Genomic DNA, 23,735 nt, shown 5'->3' on the forward strand with positions numbered 1-23,735 from the left:
TAAATTTGACTTGCCTTTTTTGAACAGTCTGAAATTGGTACAGTTGTTTTGTATGTCTCACTTTGTGAGTTCTTTCATTTGATAAATGTATTTTAGTTGATGCAATTATGTGTTATACATGTAGTGTTCCTTCTCTGTCATGAGAATCCATGATGTTTTCATAAAAAGATTTGAAAACAAAGGTAAATAAAATACCTAACATATCCAACCAAAGTTGATGTGTTGCCTATAACTAAGGGCTAACGGAACAAGTGGGGCGGCAATTTTTTGTGTCAAAATATTTACAAGGTCCAGCCTTCCCCATTTTCCAAGGACCTAACTCCTTTCTCCTTTAAAAATTGAGAGCGGGTGCATACCCGCGAGAGTATAATACAGGCGTTATAAGTCACGCCCTAACTACCCATCATAATAATCGTGGGGGGACCTTGAGGTCCTTCCAAGGTGAAGGCAGAGAAAGACACTTTATCCTTCTCTGAAGCACATATTCAGAACCTATGTGCCTCATCTGCTTTTGATAATATTACCTTGAGCACCTCCGCTCAACAACAGAACGAGTCGGACAAACTTATCAGACTTAAGAAAAAACATATTCGAACCGAACTTCACGGACACTTTCTCCTGAAACACCTCAGGGGTGGGACCATCCCATGGGGCCTTCAGGTTAAAAACGTCCCTGTTATATTTACGGAGGACAGTGAATATAAAAAAGGTTTTAGTTGCATCAACACTAAGTGTAGCCGGGACCTGATGGTCCATACCATCGAAACGGCTCAAAGACTATGTGCGAAGGAATTAGAAGAAATCGAGGTTCTTACTAAAAGTCTTCAGGAAAGCCCAGCGGTTTCTGACGCCAAAGCAATGCTCGAAAAAATTGAGAAAGATATTCAAACCTTTAGAGACATAACTATAAACTCTAAATCTGCACAATACGAGAGGGATTCAAAAGCGTTTACACTAGAGAGGGCCTACCCATTCCTCAAGGAGGACTATTACACTCAAACAGAGTCACGTGGAGCCCTATACAATTTCCAGGGTCAATCAAGAAATCGCTATAAAACATTTTCTGATACATCATCCTCCTCAAACTCATCAGGCCCTGAGGAGAGAGGGAATAATCCAAACAAGAAAGGGCCTTTTTTAGACAAAGGCCCACAGGCAAAAACTCGGTTCAAACCACAATGGGAAATGCGCACCCGCAGAAACTTTTACAAGTCCTAGAACCCACACAATCGACAATAGTGAACCTTTCCACCAAAGTACTTACTAGAGACGAGGAAGCTGTCCTTAACCTTGGTCTTAAATTTGTTCCCAGTCAGCGAACAGACTTCACCAGACTTAAACTAGACACCATTGCCTTTTGTAGGAAGATCCGTCTGCGAGCCTTTTTTGCAAATAAACCACCAAGTACGGACACAGAGGTAACAGGCTTGAGGAACAAATCCACTTTTGTTCCCTACCAAAATATCCCGAAGCAGGTGGTGGCGTTTGAACAGGTTATGCTTTCAGCAATCAATAAACTAGAAAAGAATAAGAAATATACTAAACCAAACATCACCAAAGGCCAACGCATAGCCATTAAAAACTTGAAATGTGACCCGTCGGTCATCATCAAACCCGCGGACAAGGGCGGAGCGGTGGTGATCTGGTCCAAGGATAAATATCTTAAGGAAGGTGCGACACAGGTTAACAATTCTGAATGGTACAGAGAACTCCCGGAGGACCCGGTTCGGGCCATCCAGGGACAAATCTGTGAAATAATAAAATGTGGTGTGGAAGATGGATTTGTGGGACAAAAAGAAAGTGAGTTCTTGATAAAGAAATTCCCTAGAACGCCGATTTTATACTTTTTACCCAAAATCCACAAGAACCCGGAGGAGCCCCCAGGACGACCAATTGTCTCCGGGTGCGAGTCTTGCTTGGAACCCCTCTCGAAATATATTGATTTCTTTTTGAAGCCTTTTGTCGGTGATGTAAAATCGTATTTGAAGGATACCACCAACTTTTTACTGAAAGTTGAAGGAACACAATTTGACCCAATGACGGAATTTATGGTGACAATGGACGTGACGTCCTTGTACACCCAAATTCCTCAAGATGAAGCACTAGAAGTGCTAGAATTATACCTTGAGAAAAGAGACAGGCCCCACCAGGTCCCCACCTCGTTTATCCTGAAACTAGCTGAAATAACGCTTAAAAAGAATTACTTCAGGTTCAATGACCAACTCTTTATGCAGATCAAAGGTACGGCCATGGGCTGTCCGTATGCGCCGGAGATGGCCATACTCTACATGGCGGAGTATGAGAATAGATTTATCTACTCCAACAACCCCTTCAGCAAACACATTAAACAATGGTTGAGGTACATCGACGACGTGTGGCTCCTGTGGCAGGGGAGCCGCGCAGAGTTGGTGGACTTCCACCTTTGGATTATTGGTAGACATCGTGATATTAAGTTTTCACTGGAGTCCAGCAATGAGAAGATGACATTCTTAGACCTTGAGATAAGTTGCACGGATGGGCTTTTGAAGTCTTCTCTTTTTCGAAAGAAGACGGACAAAAATACTATCCTCCACCACCGAAGTGCACATCCAAGAAGCTTGAGAGACAATCTGCCCTACGGGCAGCTGCTTCGGATACGAAGAAACTGCTCGGAGGTGACAGAATATGAAAAACATGCAACTCGTTTCTGCAATGAGATGAAGAATCGGGGTTACCCTAAGAGATTACTAAATAATTCCAAGAAAAGGGCACAGTATACCCCCCGGGAGTGCTTACTTGAGAGAACGGTTAAACAAGATATGGACCGGTTGGTCTGTGTGACAACGTTTGGACCAGACACACATAAAGTAAGACAAATGGTCCTGAAAAACTGGCACCTACTTGAAGGACTTGAATGCCCCTTCCCGCGACCGTTGTTCGCATATAAGAAAAACAAAAGTATTGGCCAGGACGTCATCAGAGCAGACGTGTTAACTCCAAAGCCCAAAAGCGATTTACTATCAATATGGGGCCTTAAGCCAATTGAAGGACACCACAAGTGTGGAAATTGCATATCATGTGACTCCACAATTGAAGGGTCCGTGTTTGAACGTAGGGGAGTCAAATGTAAACATGCCAGTTTTTCTAATTGCAAAACACGAAATGTGGTCTACGCGATCATTTGCGCCTGCCAGAAGATCTATATAGGAAAAACTACCCAACAGGTTAATAGCCGGGTCACTCAACACAGATCAAGAATTAAGAGGAAAGTTGTGAGCGCTCCTATGGTCCAACACTTCCTGGATTTAAACCACAGTGAAATGGACTTCAAATGGACTGTACTTTGGACAATAGCGCCAATTGGCAATAAAGGTCCAATTGACATTGAAGAAACACTTCTTAGGAAAGAGGCATACCTCATTCTAAAATTCAATAGCACACAAAATGGATTAAACTCACTCTCCGAAGTGTCTAGGTTATAATGCCATAATTGCGTGGGGCTCCACGGGGGTGTTATGGCCCCCTTGACTGAAGGGTAGAACATTGGGGAAGTTACAATAATGCTCTCGTAATTTGCGCATTCCCATGTACTACATATCCCAGAACACCTACGGTCCAGGAATTGCTTTTAGTTACTAGGCAACCGGGCCGCCGCCGTCCATAGCGAACGGAGTCAGAGTGAGAGCAAGTCGCGGAAAACGAGGTGAGCTGAATAGAGGGTTTTAGATATCGGGATGAAAGAATGCCTCCCGCTACAGGGACACAAACTCATTCCCCTATTTTTCAACAGTGCGCGACTCGAAGGATACTACGGGACTAAACACGGGATCCGTCTAAACAGAACCCGAGCGCAAACAGATGATAATGGAGCCTGTGGCTCCCTAAGCCCGCGGTGCACGCGAACAAGGTAGGATTGTTTTCACAATCTACTATACCGAGTGAGATTACGATATAAGCATAACGATAGTAACTCTATCCCCGCCTTCCCCCTAGGTCCAAAAACTTCACCGCACCATAGGGATGGCCCATACACGGACCACACAATTTTGAAAGGTACGTTCAGCAGTGTTTTGGCACGAGGTTACCGCAGAGCTAGTGTTGAACGTTACTTGAAAATGACAATTTGATTTTAATTTCCTTTAGACGGCAGTTCCAAAAGATGCACAAACACCCATAGGATAACTACAGCTACAAATAAGGTACTATGGTATTTGAATGTGGAATACCAGTAGCAGTATAAAATAATGAGGCCATAGCCAGTTAAACTTACACACTGTTACCTTTCTCCTATATACATACAGACAGAAAGAGACAAGGCCCTGAAGAGAACCCATAACTACTGTTTGGAGTTCAAAACGCGTCGGCATGAAAGGAGATAAAATTCATCATCATTGAGACCTTTAGACTCATATCATTTGTGCATTGTGATATCTCCTTGCTAATGTGACTTTGTCCAATACTGTTCTTAAGATTTCGTTCATTGATGGTTATTGAGGCTTGTAAATTTGACTTGCCTTTTTTGAACAGTCTGAAATTGGTACAGTTGTTTTGTATGTCTCACTTTGTGAGTTCTTTCATTTGATAAATGTTGTATTTTAGTTGATGTACTTATGTGTTATACATGTAGTGTTCCTTCTCTGTCATGAGAATCCATGATTTTTTCATAAAAAGATTTGAAAACAAAGGTAAATAAAATACCTAACATATCCAACCAAAGTTGATGTGTTGCCTATAACTAAGGGCTAACGGAACAAGTGGGGCGGCAATTTTTTGTGTCAAAATATTTACAAGGTCCAGCCTTCCCCATTTTCCAAGGACCTAACTCCTTTCTCCTTTAAAAAAAACAACATTATATACAACTTAGCATTATACATCCTGCCAAGCATGTTGACTTGCAGCACATGACCTCGCATAAATCCACTCGTAACACATGATGTCATTATAAAATCTCAATAAAAACACATGCATGCGTAATACCAAAAGGGCGAAAACGCAACCAGCAATCGTCCAAAACTCAAATTGGATATAACAGTCAAAACAATCCGGGTGGGTGCACTGCAAACTACTCTACATAAGTATACAATCTACGTGTTCAGCATCCCAGGGGCTCCCCATTCACAGGCAAAATACAAATAGTTAGGAGAAGCTGCATATGTTGACTCAGGAGCACTCATCAGGTGGGTCACGTGCCTAGATGTCCACAAAATAGCGACAATATATACATTTGAATCCCACCACCTCCCTCCTGAAGCACAACCGCAATCCCAGCAGTGAGTAAATAGTGTAGGAATGTCTTCCCTGGACCGGAAATAAGCATCCTGGGACCGGTTTCTGGCTAATCAGCCGTCATCAGCCAGGCTAGCTTGAATCCAGTGGCAAAGTGAGCAAGGAACCCACGTCTGACAAACAAAGCAAAACTAAAAGGGGATGATGAACGGAGTGTTGAACATTGCAAGTACTCACCCCCAGTCAACTGATCTGCCCCGAAACCAGTCCTAGGATGCCTTTTTCCAGTCCAGGGAGAACCTGGCTTGGCAGTTCGGGCTGGACTGTTCCCATGAGGCACAGAGTCAAGGCTGATTTGCATATGGCTGGGTTCAAACTGGAATGGCATGGTGAGCAAAAAAGCGATGGATTTAGGCCCAGATCTCTGTACAGGGGTGAATGTATACCATTGTTCTGCATTCTGTCCATTCGCTGTTGTTTCTACATAGCCATGAAAGACAGCCTACACAACTCATAATGTCTTATAACATTTGATTTTCTGTGCCGTGCTTGTTTCAGGAACATAATTCAAATCCAAAATGTAGGAACACAAATTTACCAGTTATTTCATGTTATTAAAAATTCAGGATAAAAATAATCATTGCTACCAATGTAAATCATGATTTAAAGACATTTTCAAAATTGCTGGATAAATCCACTTAAGCCTGTGACTGAAGACCAATTCAAATTGACAAGAAGTGATCTTCTTGCAATCTCAACTGCATCAAAACCAATTATATTTGGTCTAGAATTTAGCATTTCACCGAATTAATTGAATGCTAGGTGTTATTTTACAACTTCAATTGGAACAATTAAGCCCATAGTATGCTAATTTTACTAATTCATAGGGATGCGTTCCCCCTCCCTGGATGCATGGTTGAGGGATGTGCGCGAGTGGTCCTTGGCTGAGAAGATGCACATGAAGGCTAGTAGAAGTAATGAGAGGCTGGAGGAGGACATCAGGTCTTGGAGAGAGTTATGGCATGTGTTCTTGAACCCTGTAGGGCACTCGAGGGATCAGCATGACTCAGACGCTAGTGAATGTACAACCGAGGAGGATGCCTGTTGAGGCTTTGATATTCTTATCCTAAGGTTAATGCTGCCTAATGTCGGGTAAAGTTGATAATTAATCATGTATTGATTTGTGATGTTGCGCGATGAAGTAGATGTGCCCCGTGTTTCACCCCACTGTCAAATTCCGCCTCTATTGGGGTTGCTGTTTATGGAAAACTAAAATTAAAGGTTATAAAAAAAAGAATTCTACTGATTAATACACATCAGGCCCATAATAGCATTGTACCGTAAATCATGTATACAACCTGTTTATTAAAAAATTCCTGCACCAAATTATTTACCCAATTGGATAACCTAGACCTGTCCTAAACATGTACCATTACTTTGATGAAACAATTTGCCCCAGACCCTCTCACAATCTTGCTATATTAAAAAACCCTAAGAAACTAAAGGGACTGCAGGTATGCCAAGGAATGTAAATTTCATGGTGTCCAAAACAGAAACTGAAATTCTGTTCTACTGTGTTGACTCAAACTTAAGATCATAAAAATGTATATAATTCTTCTTCACAATTAAAACCATTGGGTGGTTTGGAATCTAAAGTCAATATATATTGAGTCTCTAACAGCCTAAGCAACCGTTCTCGGTTACTCCCTCATGGCAGCTTAGGAATTACATTGATCACAAAGTATTTAAGCCATTTGGGGTTACTGTTATGACATTCATTAAAGTGTCTTGCTACTGGATAAGATGAATCATAGTTGGTTATTGCTCTTGAATGCTGCAATATTCTCCTGCGAGCTTGTAATTTGGTGCTTCCAACTTATCTATGTTTACAATCACACTCCAGGACAAATACTGCGCATTCAGTTTTACAACTGAATGAACCAGCAATCTTATGAGGTCTATCATGGAATGATGTGGTGTATTCAACAGTTTGATCCCAAACTTACACGCCTTACATGAACTACATTTGCAAAAGCCCCTTCTTGGTTGGAGCCAACTTATCTTATCCACTACTTCGGGAGTGCTTCTAACCAAGGCATCTCTCATTGAGGGAGTGTTTCTAAAAGTGATAGAGGGCGATTTGGGGGAAGTAGGTGCTAATACAGAAGCACCATAAATCAGAAATCAATGCTTCCTAAGGATGGTCCTTTGCTGCCTTTCCTGTTTGCTATATGTAAAAATTCATCTGACAGTTGATTCCTTAGCTTAAGGACATCTATCAAACAGGACATCTTCCCTACTCTACTGGATTGCCATTATTACAGCCTTCTCACAGACTTCTCTAGTACAACCTCGTTTTAAGAACCTATCTATTGCCTCCTCCTGGCATTTTTTCAAATCAGCACTGCTGGTGAAAGGGAGCACAGTTTGCTAAGACTTGGCGGGAGCTGTAAAGCTTCCGCCAAGCCATAGCAAACAGCTATGTCCCGGGTTGGGCACCCTGGGACATAGCTGGAGACAGCCCAGGGCCATCTATGCCTCCAGGTGGGGGGCCATGCAGCCACTCTCCTTTATTTTGGGCCTGCCTCGAGAAGGTGGTGGTCCCTCGAGCTGAGAACAGCCCCCCTCACAAATATTCAAAATCAGGATGACCAGGAAAGGTGATGGTCCCCGGAGCTGGGGTCCCAGGCCCAGGGCCCCAACCCACATACATTTTGGCCCAGGAGGTTGGTATACCTGGGCAAGGTAGTGGTCAAAGTGACCAGAAGCTTCAAAAATCAAGAGGCTCAGGGGGTCAGGGTGTTTTCACCCTGCCCCCTTTTCTTTGTATTGTAAGGTTTTTTCTGTGACTCAGTTCAATCGAGTCACAAGCTGGCTGACAACAATTCCTGGTTTGAAGTGTTGGCAGCCAATCAGATCTTAGCACAAGATCGGGAGGGGTTGCGGAACCTCCGTATTACCTAGATATACAAATTTGGATTTTCCTTAATATTTCAAAAACTACTGAACGGATTTACTTCAATTAAAAGGTTGCCTTTTGGACCAACAGCTACCTTTCTGCCAAATCTGGTGTAGTTCAGCAGCCCAGGCTGTAGCCATGTCTAAAGTTTCCTATGGATTAAATTTGGGGAAAACAGTTTTTTGGACGTCCCCCCCCCCTCCCCCCTCCCCCCCCCCCCGTGCCACGCAGGATGTCAAGTAAAGAGTCTCTGAAGGGCAGCAAAGGTTCTACTTCGATAGGCTCCACATTGAGCACATCCAACAAAGGATCAGAAAGAAGAGGCACCATAGGAGGCTGAGAGCCATCCACAGCAGCCGCCCCATGAATAGCGCACGCAAAGGCAGCACTAGACTCAGTTGCCATCCGTGTAAGAGACGGTTGAAGGCTAATTCTGCCACTGGACATGAGCAGTGGAGGATCAGGAGACTGACTAGAAGGCCGGGCGACACAAGGTACTTGCACCCGGGCTCCATGATCAGGAAAGTCCAGGGACACATCAGGTTCCAAGTGAGGAGGCGTAACTGGTAGCACCGTCGGCGGCGGATCCCGCGGTGGAGACCCATTGCCGGCCGAGCAGTTGGGGGGGGGGGGGATGGGAGGGGGGGGGCGGGGGGACAACCACCAAGGGAAGCAAACTCTACGCCAGCACCAGCATCGATCAACGCCGCATCAGAGTCGCCACGACGTCCACAGAGGACTCGACGTGAACGCCGACTGACGCCGAGCCCACTTCAAACTGCCTGGATGGAGCACAAGGTGCAGGAACCGGCGTCGAGCCTGGTGTAATACCCGCCGTCGACCCGGGCGCCGCCTAAGTTGTCAGTGCAGGAAGCCGCACAGGGCTATGCGCTGATTGTCGGTGTGGGCTGTGCTCTGGACCCTGGCTCCGGAATCGGAGTCAACGCACACAGCCGGTGCCGGGGAAACATCCGCAGACGAAGACCCGTCATGAGTGCCAGCTACCTCTGTGGGACACGAAGGCGCACCAGGGAGAGGGGGGTGACTCAAAACAAGCCTGGAGTGCCTTTGAATAAGCCTCCCCTTGCGGCATGCGTTGCCCCAACACCCGGAAAGGGTGGGTATGGAGAATGAGGCTGCCGTGCGCCCTCACCCGGCGTAGTGCGACAGGAATGTGCGTCAGCGGCACAGACAGAGGATGAAGATTTAACTTCCCCGCCCACCCTTAGATGACAATTCCGACATTGATTCTGCAAAATACTCTTTTTCATAATTCAGCCTAACATTCACTGCAACAATGTTCTATGCTGGTTAACCATGCGCATTCTAGCGTGCATGTTTAAAACAGACATAAAACAGATCAAAAAATAAAATCCACCGAATGCTAACAGTGTATAGTTCAAATGATCAGCTGTTGAGAAAAATTTTCTTTCTATAGTCTCTCATGTGACAACGTCATCTTATTTTTTTTCTTGCTGTAATCAGTGGGTGCAACTCGTCTTGAAGGGCAGAAAGTAATACTTGCAAAAGAAGGGGGGGTTGACAGAGTGCACACCGTTTTTTTCTTTTCATAAACTTTTACTCCTGTGTTTGAATCTGGTTGCGTGCAAGCCGGAATCGTGGTCTGCCCTGATCCAAATGGGTAAATAAACATTTCAAAATGGGGCGAAGGATCACCCCAATGCCGGACGCACAGCGTTCGTTGAAACATGTCTGATGCCAAAAATGTGTATACTTTCATCATTTGTATTCCAATTTCGTCCATATTCCACAATTTATCCATTTTCCTCTTGTCAAATGAGACATTTAACGTTATTCACTGTGTCCTAATACGCTGCAGACATGCCAATCCAGGCCTTATGCTGTAGCACAGAGTGTACATAAGTAATCCTCATTCGTTAGACCCGATAACCCAATGTATTTCGGGCCTGTTTCTGGCCCTTCGTCAGGGGTACTCTACAATTTAAAAACATTAGTGTGAAACAGTGTATTTGAACCTCTGCAACACGTTAATGTCTACACGAAATTAAGCTGTGTCTCCCTTGTATGAATTGCCGCTAATCAGCGTCTTCCCGCTAAACGTAACCACAAAGTTACCACTAAGTCAATGCCAAAACCCACCTCTCTAAAACTCCCACATTTCTCTCCTATACAAAAACCTTTAGCCAGGCACAAACCTTCCCTTCTTATACATACAAGTCACCACCAAGTTACTCACTGGACAACCCAAAGGCCAGGGTGCAATGTATTCAAAATGAAGGGCATTTACCTTTAAGTTTTACATATTCTGGTAGTAAAACCTCCCAAACTCGTTTTTCACTACTGCAAGGACTATCTCTCCCACAGGATAACATTGGGATTACATGGTTACATTGTAGAAGTGTAAATTTCAGTTGGGAAGAGATAAGGAGCTAGTGTCTCTGGAATCCTAATTTAAAACCCTAATTTATGGTGAAGTTGGATTTTAAATTACAATTCTGAAAATGCCCCTTTTAGGCAGTTGCAAAAAGAACAATTGATGGACGGAATAATGAACAATGTCAAACACTCACCCCCAGCACAGACATCTGCCACTAAATATCTTTTTTTGGGGCTGGTCCTCATGCAACCCTAGTTTGGACCCAGTCATATGCAAATCAGTCTTGACCCTGTTCCCCAATGGGAACAGTCCAGCTTGAACTGCCAAGCCAGGTCCTCCCTGGGCCGGAAGCAAGAATCCTACTCCACTAGGGGATACCCCTCTGCGATGGGTGGCGATACCCCAGTTTCAGAGTATCACCCCATATCAGCCAGGATAGCTTGAATCCAGTGGCATGGCAAGTAGGGTACCCTAAGTCTCGGAATTCCCGTCTCACGTCAGGTGACAAATGCAAAAAGAACAATTGATGGACGGAAGGCTGAACAATGTCAAACACTCACCCCAAGAAGAGAGATCTTGGCCTAAAGCCTTTATTTTTTTGCTCACTGTGCCACCCCAGTTTAGACCTAGCCATAGGCAAAGCTGTCTAGACTCTGCTCCCCATGGGAACAGTCCAGCCCGAATTGAGAGTTGTCATTTTTCTTGCATTAGCTATTTGGTGCCTGTCTCTGATCACATGTCTGTGGTGGGTGGCTGTTGGGCTTTGTGTATTCTTCCTAGACTGCCACACAAACAATGGGAGCTTAGGTGTAACCTGATGGGCCATCCTGGCAGGAATGCAGGAAGGAGGAATTCCTCACTTACACCTGAATAGGCTGTGTCCTGTCGCCACACAAAGGGCTGCATACCCCCTGTAATGAGTGTGGATTCAGGGCAGGAAGGACAGGGCTTTTGTGTACTTAAAATGCCTGTCTTTAAAGTCTCCCTCACTGCAAAGGCCCAAATGGGTATAAGTACTGGACCTCTGATGCCACTACTTCTGGACCGGTGAATTCTGCCAGGAAGAGGACTGCCATGCTGCTGAAAGAACTGCCACTGTGCTGACCTGCTACCCTCTTACCTGTGTGAGGGGACTGAACCTGCATCACTTGAACCCAGAGTGACTCCAGGAGCTAGCTGTCTAGCGTCCTGATCAGATTCTCAGGGACATAAAATACTTCCAACCAACCTGCTTCTGCACCTAAGATTCTTCCATCTAGGAGTCTACCTTGCCAAGTGGTGCCACCCCAGTCCTGGACCCTTGAAAGAGCACTGTATAATTTAGGGTTTGCTTGTGCTTTATCCTGATTTAAGATTGTGGTTGCTGCTTGACCAGTGCTCATAACCTAGTCAACCAGGAACCAAAATTATAACAATATATAAACAGTTTCCCTAGGAATAACGGGCTGCTTATTTTTTATGAGTAATTGTGCAGAGTAAACTCTGTCTCCTAAGACTCATGTAGAGGATTGCAAGCAGCTCATCATACCTCAAATATACAGAAAATAGATTTAATTTTTTTTGGGGCCGGGGGCTGAGATGAGTTTGGGTAAAAAAGGCTCGGACAAACTTCCCAATGTTAAGGGGCTAACAAGCTCAGAAACTAATGAAATCTATGAAAATAACCTGGCTAAAACAAGTGAGAGCGCAAACACCATGGATACTTTAACAAAAAGAACAGCAATAAAGGAACCTCAACATAAGGTACAAGATCAAAGGGTAGAACCTGCGGGTCCCAATACTAACACTAAGGCTCAATCACAGATTGATATGACTAAAACAAATGAGAAGAAATGTGGGGGCGATATATCTCAGGAATCTGGGATCAAATCTGATGAAGACTCGAATATTGAGTACGAGGAACTTTCAGAAGAAGAGGGACTCGACGAGGCACTTAAAGCATCAACAAATAAAAAATCGATATCAAGGAAAACCAAGAGGAAGTTCAAATCTAAGCAAAAAACCCTCTTACTAAAAACAACTGGTAAAGAACTGGCAGGAAGTAAAAAAAGTCGACTAATAGATGACAGCCCTCTGAGAAGATGGATAGAGGCTAAGGGTGGAGTCAAGAACATGGCCCTAAGACTCTCGGGGGCCAGTCCCGAGGAGTTGAACGGGCAGATGCGCAACATTCAGGAGGATAACCTAAAAAAAGCTAAAAACTTAAATAAATCCATGGACCTTATAACCGACTCTAGCTCAAGTGCACTTTCTATAAATCATGAGGTATCAAGCTACAAGGTTACAGCTATTACAGAAACTAATGGCGATCCAAGAACTGGGACCCCCCCAGTAGTCTCTACAACTTCCCCTATTTTTATCTCCGATATCTCTCTGCTTCCTCCCACACAAAATGATGCGGTGAAAGGGGCTGAAGAACAAGCTCTCGAGCTATCTGACTATAACACTGATCAAACAAATGAAGCCACTGAAACCATAGTATCTAGTTTGAGGAAAACTAAACCACAATCAGTTCTGAACTCTGATGTTAATTCAGGTGAAACTTTAGAACATGACTCTATAGAGGTTGTGCCGGATGATGCAAATCTTAAATCTCAAACAATAATATCTGATCCTACTTCCATACCCGCTCAAAAATCATCTCAACCAATTTCATTTGATACATCAAACTCTACAGCCCCAACGAGTATAACAATGGAGTCAATCATGCAGACTCTCATAGAACAAAGAGTGGAGATCCAACAGCAATATCTTCAGTTAAGGGAAGATAATACCAAGATACAAGGAGCTATGAGAGATATGTGCCAAGGCTTGGGAGGAGTGACAAAAGAGATAGAGGATATAAAATCACGAATAGTGGAGGTGGAAGAAGATGTAAACCAGACGGCATCAACTGTTAAACAGAATACTTCAAGAGTGTCTCTGCTGGAAGCTAAAGTGGAGGATTTGGAAAACCAGGCCCGAAGACAAAACCTTAGACTATTTGGTATACCTGAAGGTATTGAGGGGTCCGATCCGAGAGCTTTTCTGGTTAAACTTTTTCAAAGAGCTTTTTTGGATCTTGCTGATTGGGATTGGGACTCCCAGTTGCAGAGAGTACATAGACTTCCCTTAGTCCAAAGAAACACAAATAGTAAATTTCCTAGACCATTTTTGATTTACTTTGGTAACTTTCTTTTGCGACAAGCGGTAGCACTAAAGGCTAAACCCAATAACCCTGTCACCGTTGATAATCTCACTTTTTTTGTGAAATCAGACTTAAGTAAGACCACAATGGATAAACGGTGGGAGCTTCGGAAGCTGATAGATGCTTTTAAAAATCTAGGCTGCATGGCTTATCTTCAAGAACCTGCTCGCCTTAAGGTCATTCGAGATGGACAAGTTGTCTTCTTCACTGATCCATTATCCGCTGAACAATCTTTGGAAAAATTCTCTCGGGATAATGAAAAAAGAAACCAAAAGGAGAAAGAAAATTAATGTGGGGGGGTGGGGAAAGAAAATTAAAACAAAAAATCTAAAAATCTAAAACATAAAAAAAAGGAAATGAATAGGAGCATACTCGAATATCCTATATTGAACAGGCATCTATTGAGTAAATTGAGTAAATTGACATTTTTTTTGTATTCTCACGTAAATATTCTTTTCTTTCATTGTATAAGTGGGTAAGCTTAACCCTTCCTATCCCTTTCACTTTTTCTTTTTTTTCTTTGAGTATGAGCTAAATATGGGCAAAATAAGGATTAAACTAAAATGAGGCATGAGGCATGAGCAGTCTCTCATGTACGCAACTTCACTACGCTGCCCTTACAGCGGCAGCTAATTCTAGAGGGGTGCTCCCCCCCAAGGGACGGGGTGCAGCAAGGGAGGGGGTGGGGTTGTCACAGGGGTGGGGGTGACAACTGTTGTCGAGGGTGGTGGGTGGATATAAGAGGGAAAAACGTGATTGCAAGATTTGACTGTTTTTCTAAGAGAAGTAGGAAAGAAAACTTAACGACGGTGAAACAAATAAAAGTAGAGGGGAACAATACGTACAAGGACAGCAGTATATTAGCCAAATGCTTAAATTAAGAATTTTAAGTTGGAATGTAGATGGCCTAAATAGTAAAAGCAAAAGAAATTTGGTACAAGAAGAGATTAAAATGTACAATCCCAATATAGTTCTGGTTTCAGAGACCCACATAAAATATCAAGACAGCAAGCTATTATCACAACTAAGTTACGAATTGGTTGCATGCACTTCTCTAAATGAGACTATAAGGGGGGTAGCTATACTTAAACAAAAAACAGTCCCTTTAGAAATAATTAAAACTGCTTCAGATGCTCGAGGAAGGTGGGCAATAGCACAGATGCAAGGTGATAATGTTAAACTGGTGTTTTGTGTGGTATATGGTCCAAATATTGACAACCCCAAAGTTTTTGAGGACTTAAGTTTAGAACTACTTGAATGGGAAGGCGAAACTATTATAGCTGGGGACTTCAATTGTGTTATGGATTATAAAATAGACTCTACGGGGCCAAAGAACTTTAAAAGAATGTACAAAGTCAGAGCAGCGATTTTAGAACTTGCAAGATTGAACAATATCAGAGATTTATGGCGGTCCAAACATCCTAGGCTGGCAGGCTTTACTTATTACTCTGCGCCGCATAGATCCTGCTCTAGAATTGATATGATATGGGCTTCTGATCAAATCCTAGACAATTGTGAGATTGAAATTTGCCCCAAAGTTACATCTGATCATAACCCCCTGCTTTTGGAAGTTACTATCAAAAATCAAAATAATAAACAACGACCGTTTACTTTTCCGAGACACTTACTAGCTGATCTAACATTTATCTCATTAATCAAAAAGCATATACAGGAGTTTATCACATTAAACATCAACTCGGCTAGCATAAACACTGTATGGGACACTTGTAAGTGTAGTATTAGGGGGTTTGTCCAACAGTATGTACTTAGGCTCAATGCAGAAAGCTGTAATAAAAACAAAAATATGACATCAAAATTATTAGACTTGGAAGTACAACTGGCCGAGGCAACACTATACTCGAAAAATAATATAGAGATGATTAGAGCACAATTGGCGGAACTACAAGCAGGACTAAAAAAAACTTTGAGAGAAAGATATGTAGTAAAACTACAAAAATATAAACTAGATCAATACGAAGGTGGCGACCGTATTGGAAAAATATTGGCCTTCAACCGCGGATAGAAAAGCCAAAACTAAAATTAAGGAAATCATTGGATTAGATTCAATAACTTATGAAAGAGAAGATCAAATACTAAATCAATTTGTCAAATTTTACCAACAACTTTATACACCAGAGGCTATACCACATAAAATAGAGATTGTAAAATACCTTGACCAATACCTAAGACCACCGCGGGCTTTAAACCTTGAAGTACTCCAACATTTAAACTCTAATGTCACCATAGAGGAGATAAAATTAGCAATAGATCATTTACCATTAGGAAAGGCGGTTGGAGAAGATAGTATACCCGGGGAATTTTATAAACTTTGCTCTCAAGAATTGCTACCATTACTACAAAATGTGACTAATTCAATTATTGTTTCAAAACAAGCATCTTCATCATGGAAAATTGCCAAAATTATATTTTTTTTGAAAAAAGGAAAACCTGAAAAAGAATGTGGTTCGTATCGGCCCATATCTCTACTTAACTCTGACGTGAAAATTTTTGCTAGAATTTTGGCCAACCGGTTAGTTCCCTATATGCCCGATATTGTCAATCTTCAACAACATGGCTTCGTAGTGGGCAGAGATACCACCCTGCACGTAAATACCTCAATTACAGCATTTGATGTAGCGGAAACCACCAACACCCCACTCGGTATGATAATGTTAGATGCGGAGAAAGCATTCGACCGAGTGGGGTGGGACTATCTGTGGGCAGTACTAAGTAAAATGGGTATTAGTGGCTCTTACTTAGATTGGATTAGGTCACTCTATGATGAACCAAGGGCGGTGATCAGCTATGGAGGTAAAGACTCTGTCAATTTTAAGATAGCAAGAGGTACAAGACAGGGATGCCCCCTCTCTCCATTACTTTTTGCCCTTTCTTTAGAACCTTTCTTAAATGCTTTAAATGACCAAATTAATATTACACCAGCCTACCATGGGGATATAACTCTTAAACTAACCGCCTTCGCTGATGATATAGCAATTTATACATCCGATATTAATAAAGCTATGCCAGAAATTATAAAAGAAGCGCAAAACTTTGGGAGAATTTCTGGGTATAAACTGAATGTGAACAAAACCCAAATTATACTTAATTATACCCCGGTTACACAGGTCTATGATACATGCAAAGAAGCCGTTTATTTAGGTATTAAACTCACTGCTAAAGTGGGGGAAATCTTGAAAATAAACTATGAGTCATTTCTAAAGGAAACTACTGCTAGTCTTAAAAAATGGCACAAGATACCTCTGAGTCTGATAGGGAGACTTAATTTGATTAAGATGAAAATTTTACCTAAGTTGTTGTATTTGTGTAGAGCTATACCACTGCAACCAAACAAACTTTTTTTTAGAAAGCTGGACGGTATTTGTAGTAGTTTTATTTGGGGTTATAAAAAGGCACGAAGGGCGGTGAAATTCTTGACACTCCCAATCTCTAAAGGGGGACTCACCTTTCCGGATTTTAACCTCTATTTTTTAGCTACTTTTTTTCTACGCATACGGAGCTTATTAAAAAACACCCCGTCTTTATTTTTTCACCAATATATTATAGGCGCCTATTCTAATCAATTTCTACTACGGGTTCATGATCCAAACTACTTTAAACGGGTCAAATTCAAGACTGCAAAGCATGCTATAAGAATCTGGGACAAAATCATGCACATTAGTAACAGTTCATTTTACAACGCCGAACTTAGGCTATGGAACAACCCTGGTCTTCCGGATATATTCTCGGATGGGTCGGGGAATCGCTGGATTAGACATGAAATAAATACACTAGGAGACCTTTATAGTACTAATGGCTTGATCGACTTTGAGAACCTAAAAATTATAAATGGGCTCACTGATGATATGCACTTTAAATATAGACAATTGAGAGATTTTTTTTATAATAAAATGAGAATAACGGAAGTTAAACAATCAGATATTCTTGAGTGTGTTTATTCTGATAAAACAAAATCATTAATTAAACTGGGTTATCAATGTTTAATTAAGGATAAGAGAGAAAACACAACTCAAATTGCAGCCAAATGGTCTCGTAGACTAAATTTAAATATCAACTCAATACAGGTCAGAAACGCTCTAACACATCTAAGCGATATAGTACATTCCTCTAACCTTAAAATGCAACTATATAGGACAATTACTGAGCTGTACTATACACCACAAAAAATATCCAGCTGGGCGCAAGGTAACACGATATCCGATAAAACTATGTGTGTTAAATGTAATACGACTGCGGCTGGAATTGAGCACATGCTATTCTCTTGCCCAGCACTTTCTACTTTCTGGAATCGAATATCCGACCATTTCAGATTTAATCAGATAACTACATCTGAGCTCACAGTACAAATGGTTTTACTAGACATTCAGGATGGTAATAGCCCTAATAAAGACCTTATAACGATTTTGCTAGCATGTGCAAGACTAATTATAGCTAGGGCATGGATATCTAGAGAACCCCCTAAAGCGGCGGAATGGCTCACTTTGGTTTATGAAATCAGAACCATGGAACTTTCTTTAGCTAAATTTAGAGGTCCAAAAGCCCTTATTAGAAAGGAAAGGATATGGAAGGATTTTTTTGAAGGGCAAGAAGGGTGAATAGGCCTCTAATACCTCCTCTCTTTTGCTTTATTAGTTTATTGCTATCAGTTTATGGTCTTAAGTTTAGCGGCAACATGAATTTTTGTTTGCAAAATTTCTGAAATGTTTCCATACCTCTACTTTATTTCTGTATTTTTTCTTTATATATGCTTATTTCTGAACACGATACCAGTGGTACTATACTGTTGAAAACTGGATTTCATTATGGAACTGAAATGTAATGACCTTTGTCGTATCCTGCAATAATAAAAATGTTTAAAAAAAAAAAAAAGGAGTCCTTCCCTGAACTCACTACAGCTGGGGCAGAGAAAAAAACAGCACAACCTTTCTACAACAATTTCTTCTGAACAACTCGCAGTACTTTTGTTCACTCAGATACGCAAACACAAATCAGGTACTGACAGGCACTCAGTCCACTCACACGTCCAATCACCTCCAACACTCAAATTTACTAGTTGTTGAGGGAGCAACAATGATTTTTCCTATCTTCAGCCATTCCACATGCCATTTCCAATCATGGCAGATAAGGCCTCATATTTTATGACATTCTTGCACCTTCCCTGACAGCAGTCTTTATAGGTATTTGCAGAGATTGTGGCAGAACCCCAGCGTTGTCTAAGATCTTATCCTTCAAAGTGGATGCAAAACCTATCTAATATATTCCAACATTGTCTATTTGGGCATGGTCGATTTCCTTGCAATCTTTAACCTAGTGCACTTTATGGTAATTAGATTTATGTTCTGAGGCAACAAAAAATATGCATCTGAACTTCTCCAACAAAGACATGGTGTTGGGATTAATTTGGGAAATGAGAAACGCACTTGATACATCAGAATATATAATGTAGAAGTGAAAAAGCCATTTCCAAGGCTCATGACTTTACTCATTTGGACTTTGAGGACAGCCTACCTTCCACATTGTCTGTACCTACAAAGAGGATTGGATCATCGTTGATGCAAATCTTCCATCAGAATAATAAAAATGTTCTTTGCACTGAACAATGAATGCCTCTTGAATGCAAGCCCCGACGGATATACAATGTAAACTAATGAAACAAACTGTATGGTAAAGATGCTGTACTACCTGTGGAATGCAAAAATAGTTGGACAGAATGCAGAACAATGCACCACTGAAATAAATGGATGACGATCTCAAGTTTATTGGTACATTCATATAATGGACATGTTTAACAAGAAAGAAGAACTTTAAACCATTCCGTTCTACTTCTAATCTTGTGCCTTCCCCTAAAATGAGCTTATGAAGTCACAATTGAAGTATTAAGATCAATATACACTTCATCTCAATTCGTCTCAAATCAAACTAATTTCAGGTTCGCAGGCAAACATTGAGGTAGCGGAATCACAAACGATCAACAGAAAGGAGGAGGAACCAAAGTAGACGAGCCAGGAGGAAAAGCCAGAAACTCAAAAACCAAAAAAACACAATGGCAGAAAAAGCAAGCGAAGATGACAACACAATAGTCAACCTGTCGGAAACGATACTTAGCAAAGCAGAAACACAACTACTATCTTGGGACTCTCGTTCTGCCCTGAAAGTAACTTCAATTATGGGCACACCATAGTGGACATTTTCGAATGTATTTGAAAATTAAAACTCAATTTAAATCTTAGGTCAATACAGATGAAATTATGTGAAATAGGCATAACACAACCAACTGCCGGCAGCAGTCCATTCAAACCCAAATCCACTATTCTACCTATGATGCCTAAAGATGCCATTGATATTTTTCACGAACGTGTGAGGATCTCAAAAAGTTATATTATAAAACGAGCCATCAAACTTGAAAAATAAAACATCAGGAACTACAATATGCCAACTTGATGAAAAAGCTAAAAAATGATAATGAAAATGTATTTATTTATTTATTTCGATTTGTAAAGCGCCCTAAGGGGAAACATTGTGCTTTGGCCTAAACAACAGTATCTCCAAGAGGCACATCGTCAACTCGACGACAAGGACTGCTATGAAAGATCTAACATGAAGGAGTACAATAAAGCCAAAGATGGTTTAAAGAAAGAACTGCTACAGTGGAAGAGACAAGGGTTAATCTTGAATGATGAATATAACTACATGTATAAAGAATTCCCTGTCCTTCCCGTCATCTATTTCATACTGAAAATCCACAAGGAAGAAACACCTACCCCAGGCAGACCGATTATCTCGGCCAATAATGGCTTTAGTGAGAATGTAACACAAAATGTGGATTACTTTCTCTAGGAACATGTCCAAAAACTGCCCTCGTATATCAAAGACACTGGAAACTTTGACCCAAATTTGACAAGTTGTATGGACAGAAGGGTTACTGCTCATAACGCTAGATATAGCATTGTTATACACAAGCACTGAACATCACCACGCCATTCAATCCTACCCCGGTGGCAATCAAAGGTAATTTCAACTGTGGGACTGAATTTGCAGTTTACGTACGGGAAGTACCTGCGGCTTACATTATGTGGGGAGTAGGAAGCTGCAGGTACATGTTAGAATACTCCAACACCTTCGAGCAATAACTCAGATGCCACATATCCTGTGGCATGACAGTTTAAGTCTGAACATCATAATGATTTGAAATGCCTCAAATATTTTGAGATTGATGCACACTCAGGCGAGGTGGCAACAGTGCAAATAAATGCTCGGCCAACTAGAGGCACGCATGATTATTAAACTAGACTTTATAGCACCACTTGGTCTCAACAATAATGAAGACTTGAATAACTTCCTATAAAAATTCCAGCACTTGTGGCGCATTTAGACAGTGTTTTTATCAAAGCGATCTTTGCATATGATTTTAACTCCCTGTTCTTAATGGATATTTATATACATACATGTTTCTGTATGTTTATTTATGAAATATTTATGTATATGTGTATTTATGTGGGATTGATCATGTGACGTAAACTCTTACCTAAGTTTACTGGGCCAACATTCACAGATAATTGTGGTGACCTGATCTGTATTATTTACTTCATTTTTACTGCAATTCATTTTTATTGCAATATCGAATCTAGTGGGGCAGTTATGTGGTCTCGCAATTGACAAACAATATGGCTTTAAATGTATACATTAAGTTCCGAATGCCGACCAAAATAATCAAGGATGTAATTTATAAAAATGAAATCACTTACATATAAGTATTTGCACATAAATGCACTAAGCACCTTCAAGCACTATGTGCTTATTTCCAATATTCTACCAAGCACAGCACTTTATGATGGACAACTAGGTTTACAATGTATAATATATGATAACTGTGTAAATATTTTAGACCTTTCTGTATAGAACAATATGAATGTTAGTCTGGCCAATACGTAGCAATAGCATGGGGGAGCATTACAATATGCATTATGTAGTAATATTTGTAATGCAAATGATTCTGCGTTTTGCAATATAATTTAACTCATTTATGTATGTATTTATTTTAACAACATATTGCACACAATTATGGTAAAAGTCTGTTATCAAATGCTCGGAATATCGAATATGTATACACTGATCATTGTAACAGTCTTTCTATCATGTCCATTGAAGCAGGTGTCATGTGACACATTCAGGGTGTTCTTAACTAAGTAAACCGCAGGGCGTTTTCATTATGTGATCAAGATCACGGGAAGTGACCGAAACGCATCATGACATGGAGAAGTGAGGTGGAATAAACTTTACACGCATTTGAAGAGGAGTTCATGTCAGAGTGTTTTTTTTCCGTTGGAGAGAACGGAAGGGTTTCTTGTATTTTAATATATATCTATCTATCTATATCTATATCTATATATTTTATTTTTTTACACACACTTCTCTCAACTTTGAGGGTTTTGCTAAATTGAACGGTACAAGAAATTGAAGAGAAGCCTCTAAGGTACCTCTTGGAGGAAGAAGCCAGCAGAATTACTTAAATAATAAATGAAGCTCTTCATGTTTCCGTACGGCCTGGTGATCAGCGACACTCTGAAGTGATTTTGTTGTGCAGGACAACCATGACTACATATTTTTAACTCCACAACACTCAGTGCCAATGGGAAAAATATGTATTACTTACATCTATAATGTACATAGGGAGAATAAGCACAGGGAACCATGCTCCACATTGAGTCACACTCTACCACATTTCTGGCAACAGCAAGGCCTCTGTTCGCAGACAATACCGTACGGAAAAAATAAGTTCTGTCTATACCTTCTCTCAGAAACCATTGGAATCAAGGCAAAGGAATTATTAAACATCGTGAGAGGTGACAATCATTATTTTACAGAAAGGATTTATAAGAGGAATTTAGATCAGGAGGGCAGCCCAGTGTGTTCAGGAATCATCGTCAGAAAGCACAAAAATTAAACAAAGACCAACTGTCACCATGAGGCATGGTAGGACTGAGGCACACTTGGTTTTCCTAAAAAAGAGCCCATAGCGCTTTTCCTAAATAGGAGTTGGTATGCTTAAGGTGGAAATTTCCTTTAATGGTCTTCCATCTACAAAAAAGATATGGACCATTTTGGTAACAATACTGCCCTGTAGAATTTTTGAAACACTTTGATGAATTCCTACTACACAGGTTTAGCTTGGATACCCTCTTGGGTGATTAGTGCTCTATAAAAAGCAATATGACATAACATTTAGGGTACTATTTAAAAGTTTTTAATTAAAAAAAAAGTCCAACCTACAGGTAGTCTTTTCTTAGATTTGGAGAAAATGTGTTCTCTCCGTTAGAACGTGTTCTGGGATACCTCACAAAGACAGAGATATTCAGTGTTCATGTATATTAATGAAAATCTCATAATTGAGAAAGCCTTAGACAGTGGATAGTCAATCATTCCCTGTGAACCAACAAGCAGAGAGAAAAACAAATAGAAGGTACCTTTCATGACTAAGACTACATTTGGTCTTTGATATAGGGTGCATTGAGTTGCCAATAAACCCAGGAGTTTTGTACCCCAGGTGCTGTTATTCCTGGACAAATAAAACAAGTCAGAAGACAGGAAATTTGCCTATAATAATGCAGGCATAAAAAATGCTCATTAAATGTTTAGAAAATAAGGAGGTTTTCTTGATTATTACTTTAATAAAGAAGCTTCATTGGAAAAACACAGTGCTGTTGGGTACGAATACTGAACACTACAATAGACATAGAATGGTCTGCAACGACCAGTCAAACAAAACAGCAACTTACCTCTTCATCTGCAAGACCCTCTTCTTCCATAGCTAGCTCCAACTTCTTTTGTCTAGGTGCAAGAGATATAAAAGTAAAAATAATTTGCTTTCATGTTCATGATGAGACTCTCTAGCATCAAAAACAATCCTGTTTGTAAGCCACAAACTAGACATCTACTTATATACCGACAAGTTACAATGGAAACTCAGGTCCAAAACATTGCTCTCTTTAACCAACAGCAAAACAGTT

The 23,735-nt window shown here is 40.9% G+C and overlaps 1 protein-coding gene across 1 annotated transcript in view; it reads right to left on the bottom strand.

Annotated features, from left to right (window-relative positions):
- The window catches only part of STK38L (serine/threonine kinase 38 like), a 339,803-nt gene that overhangs the window by 282,342 nt on the left and 33,726 nt on the right, over positions 1-23,735 (bottom strand). The window contains exon 2 of the mRNA XM_086920198.1: positions 23,505-23,556. Coding sequence (XP_086776324.1) covers positions 23,505-23,556 — 52 coding nt within the window. The remainder of the gene's footprint in view (positions 1-23,504; positions 23,557-23,735) is intronic.

This window comes from Lissotriton vulgaris, chromosome 1_1 (assembly GCF_964263255.1).
Source record: "Lissotriton vulgaris chromosome 1_1, aLisVul1.2, whole genome shotgun sequence".
NCBI lineage: Eukaryota > Metazoa > Chordata > Amphibia > Caudata > Salamandridae > Lissotriton > Lissotriton vulgaris.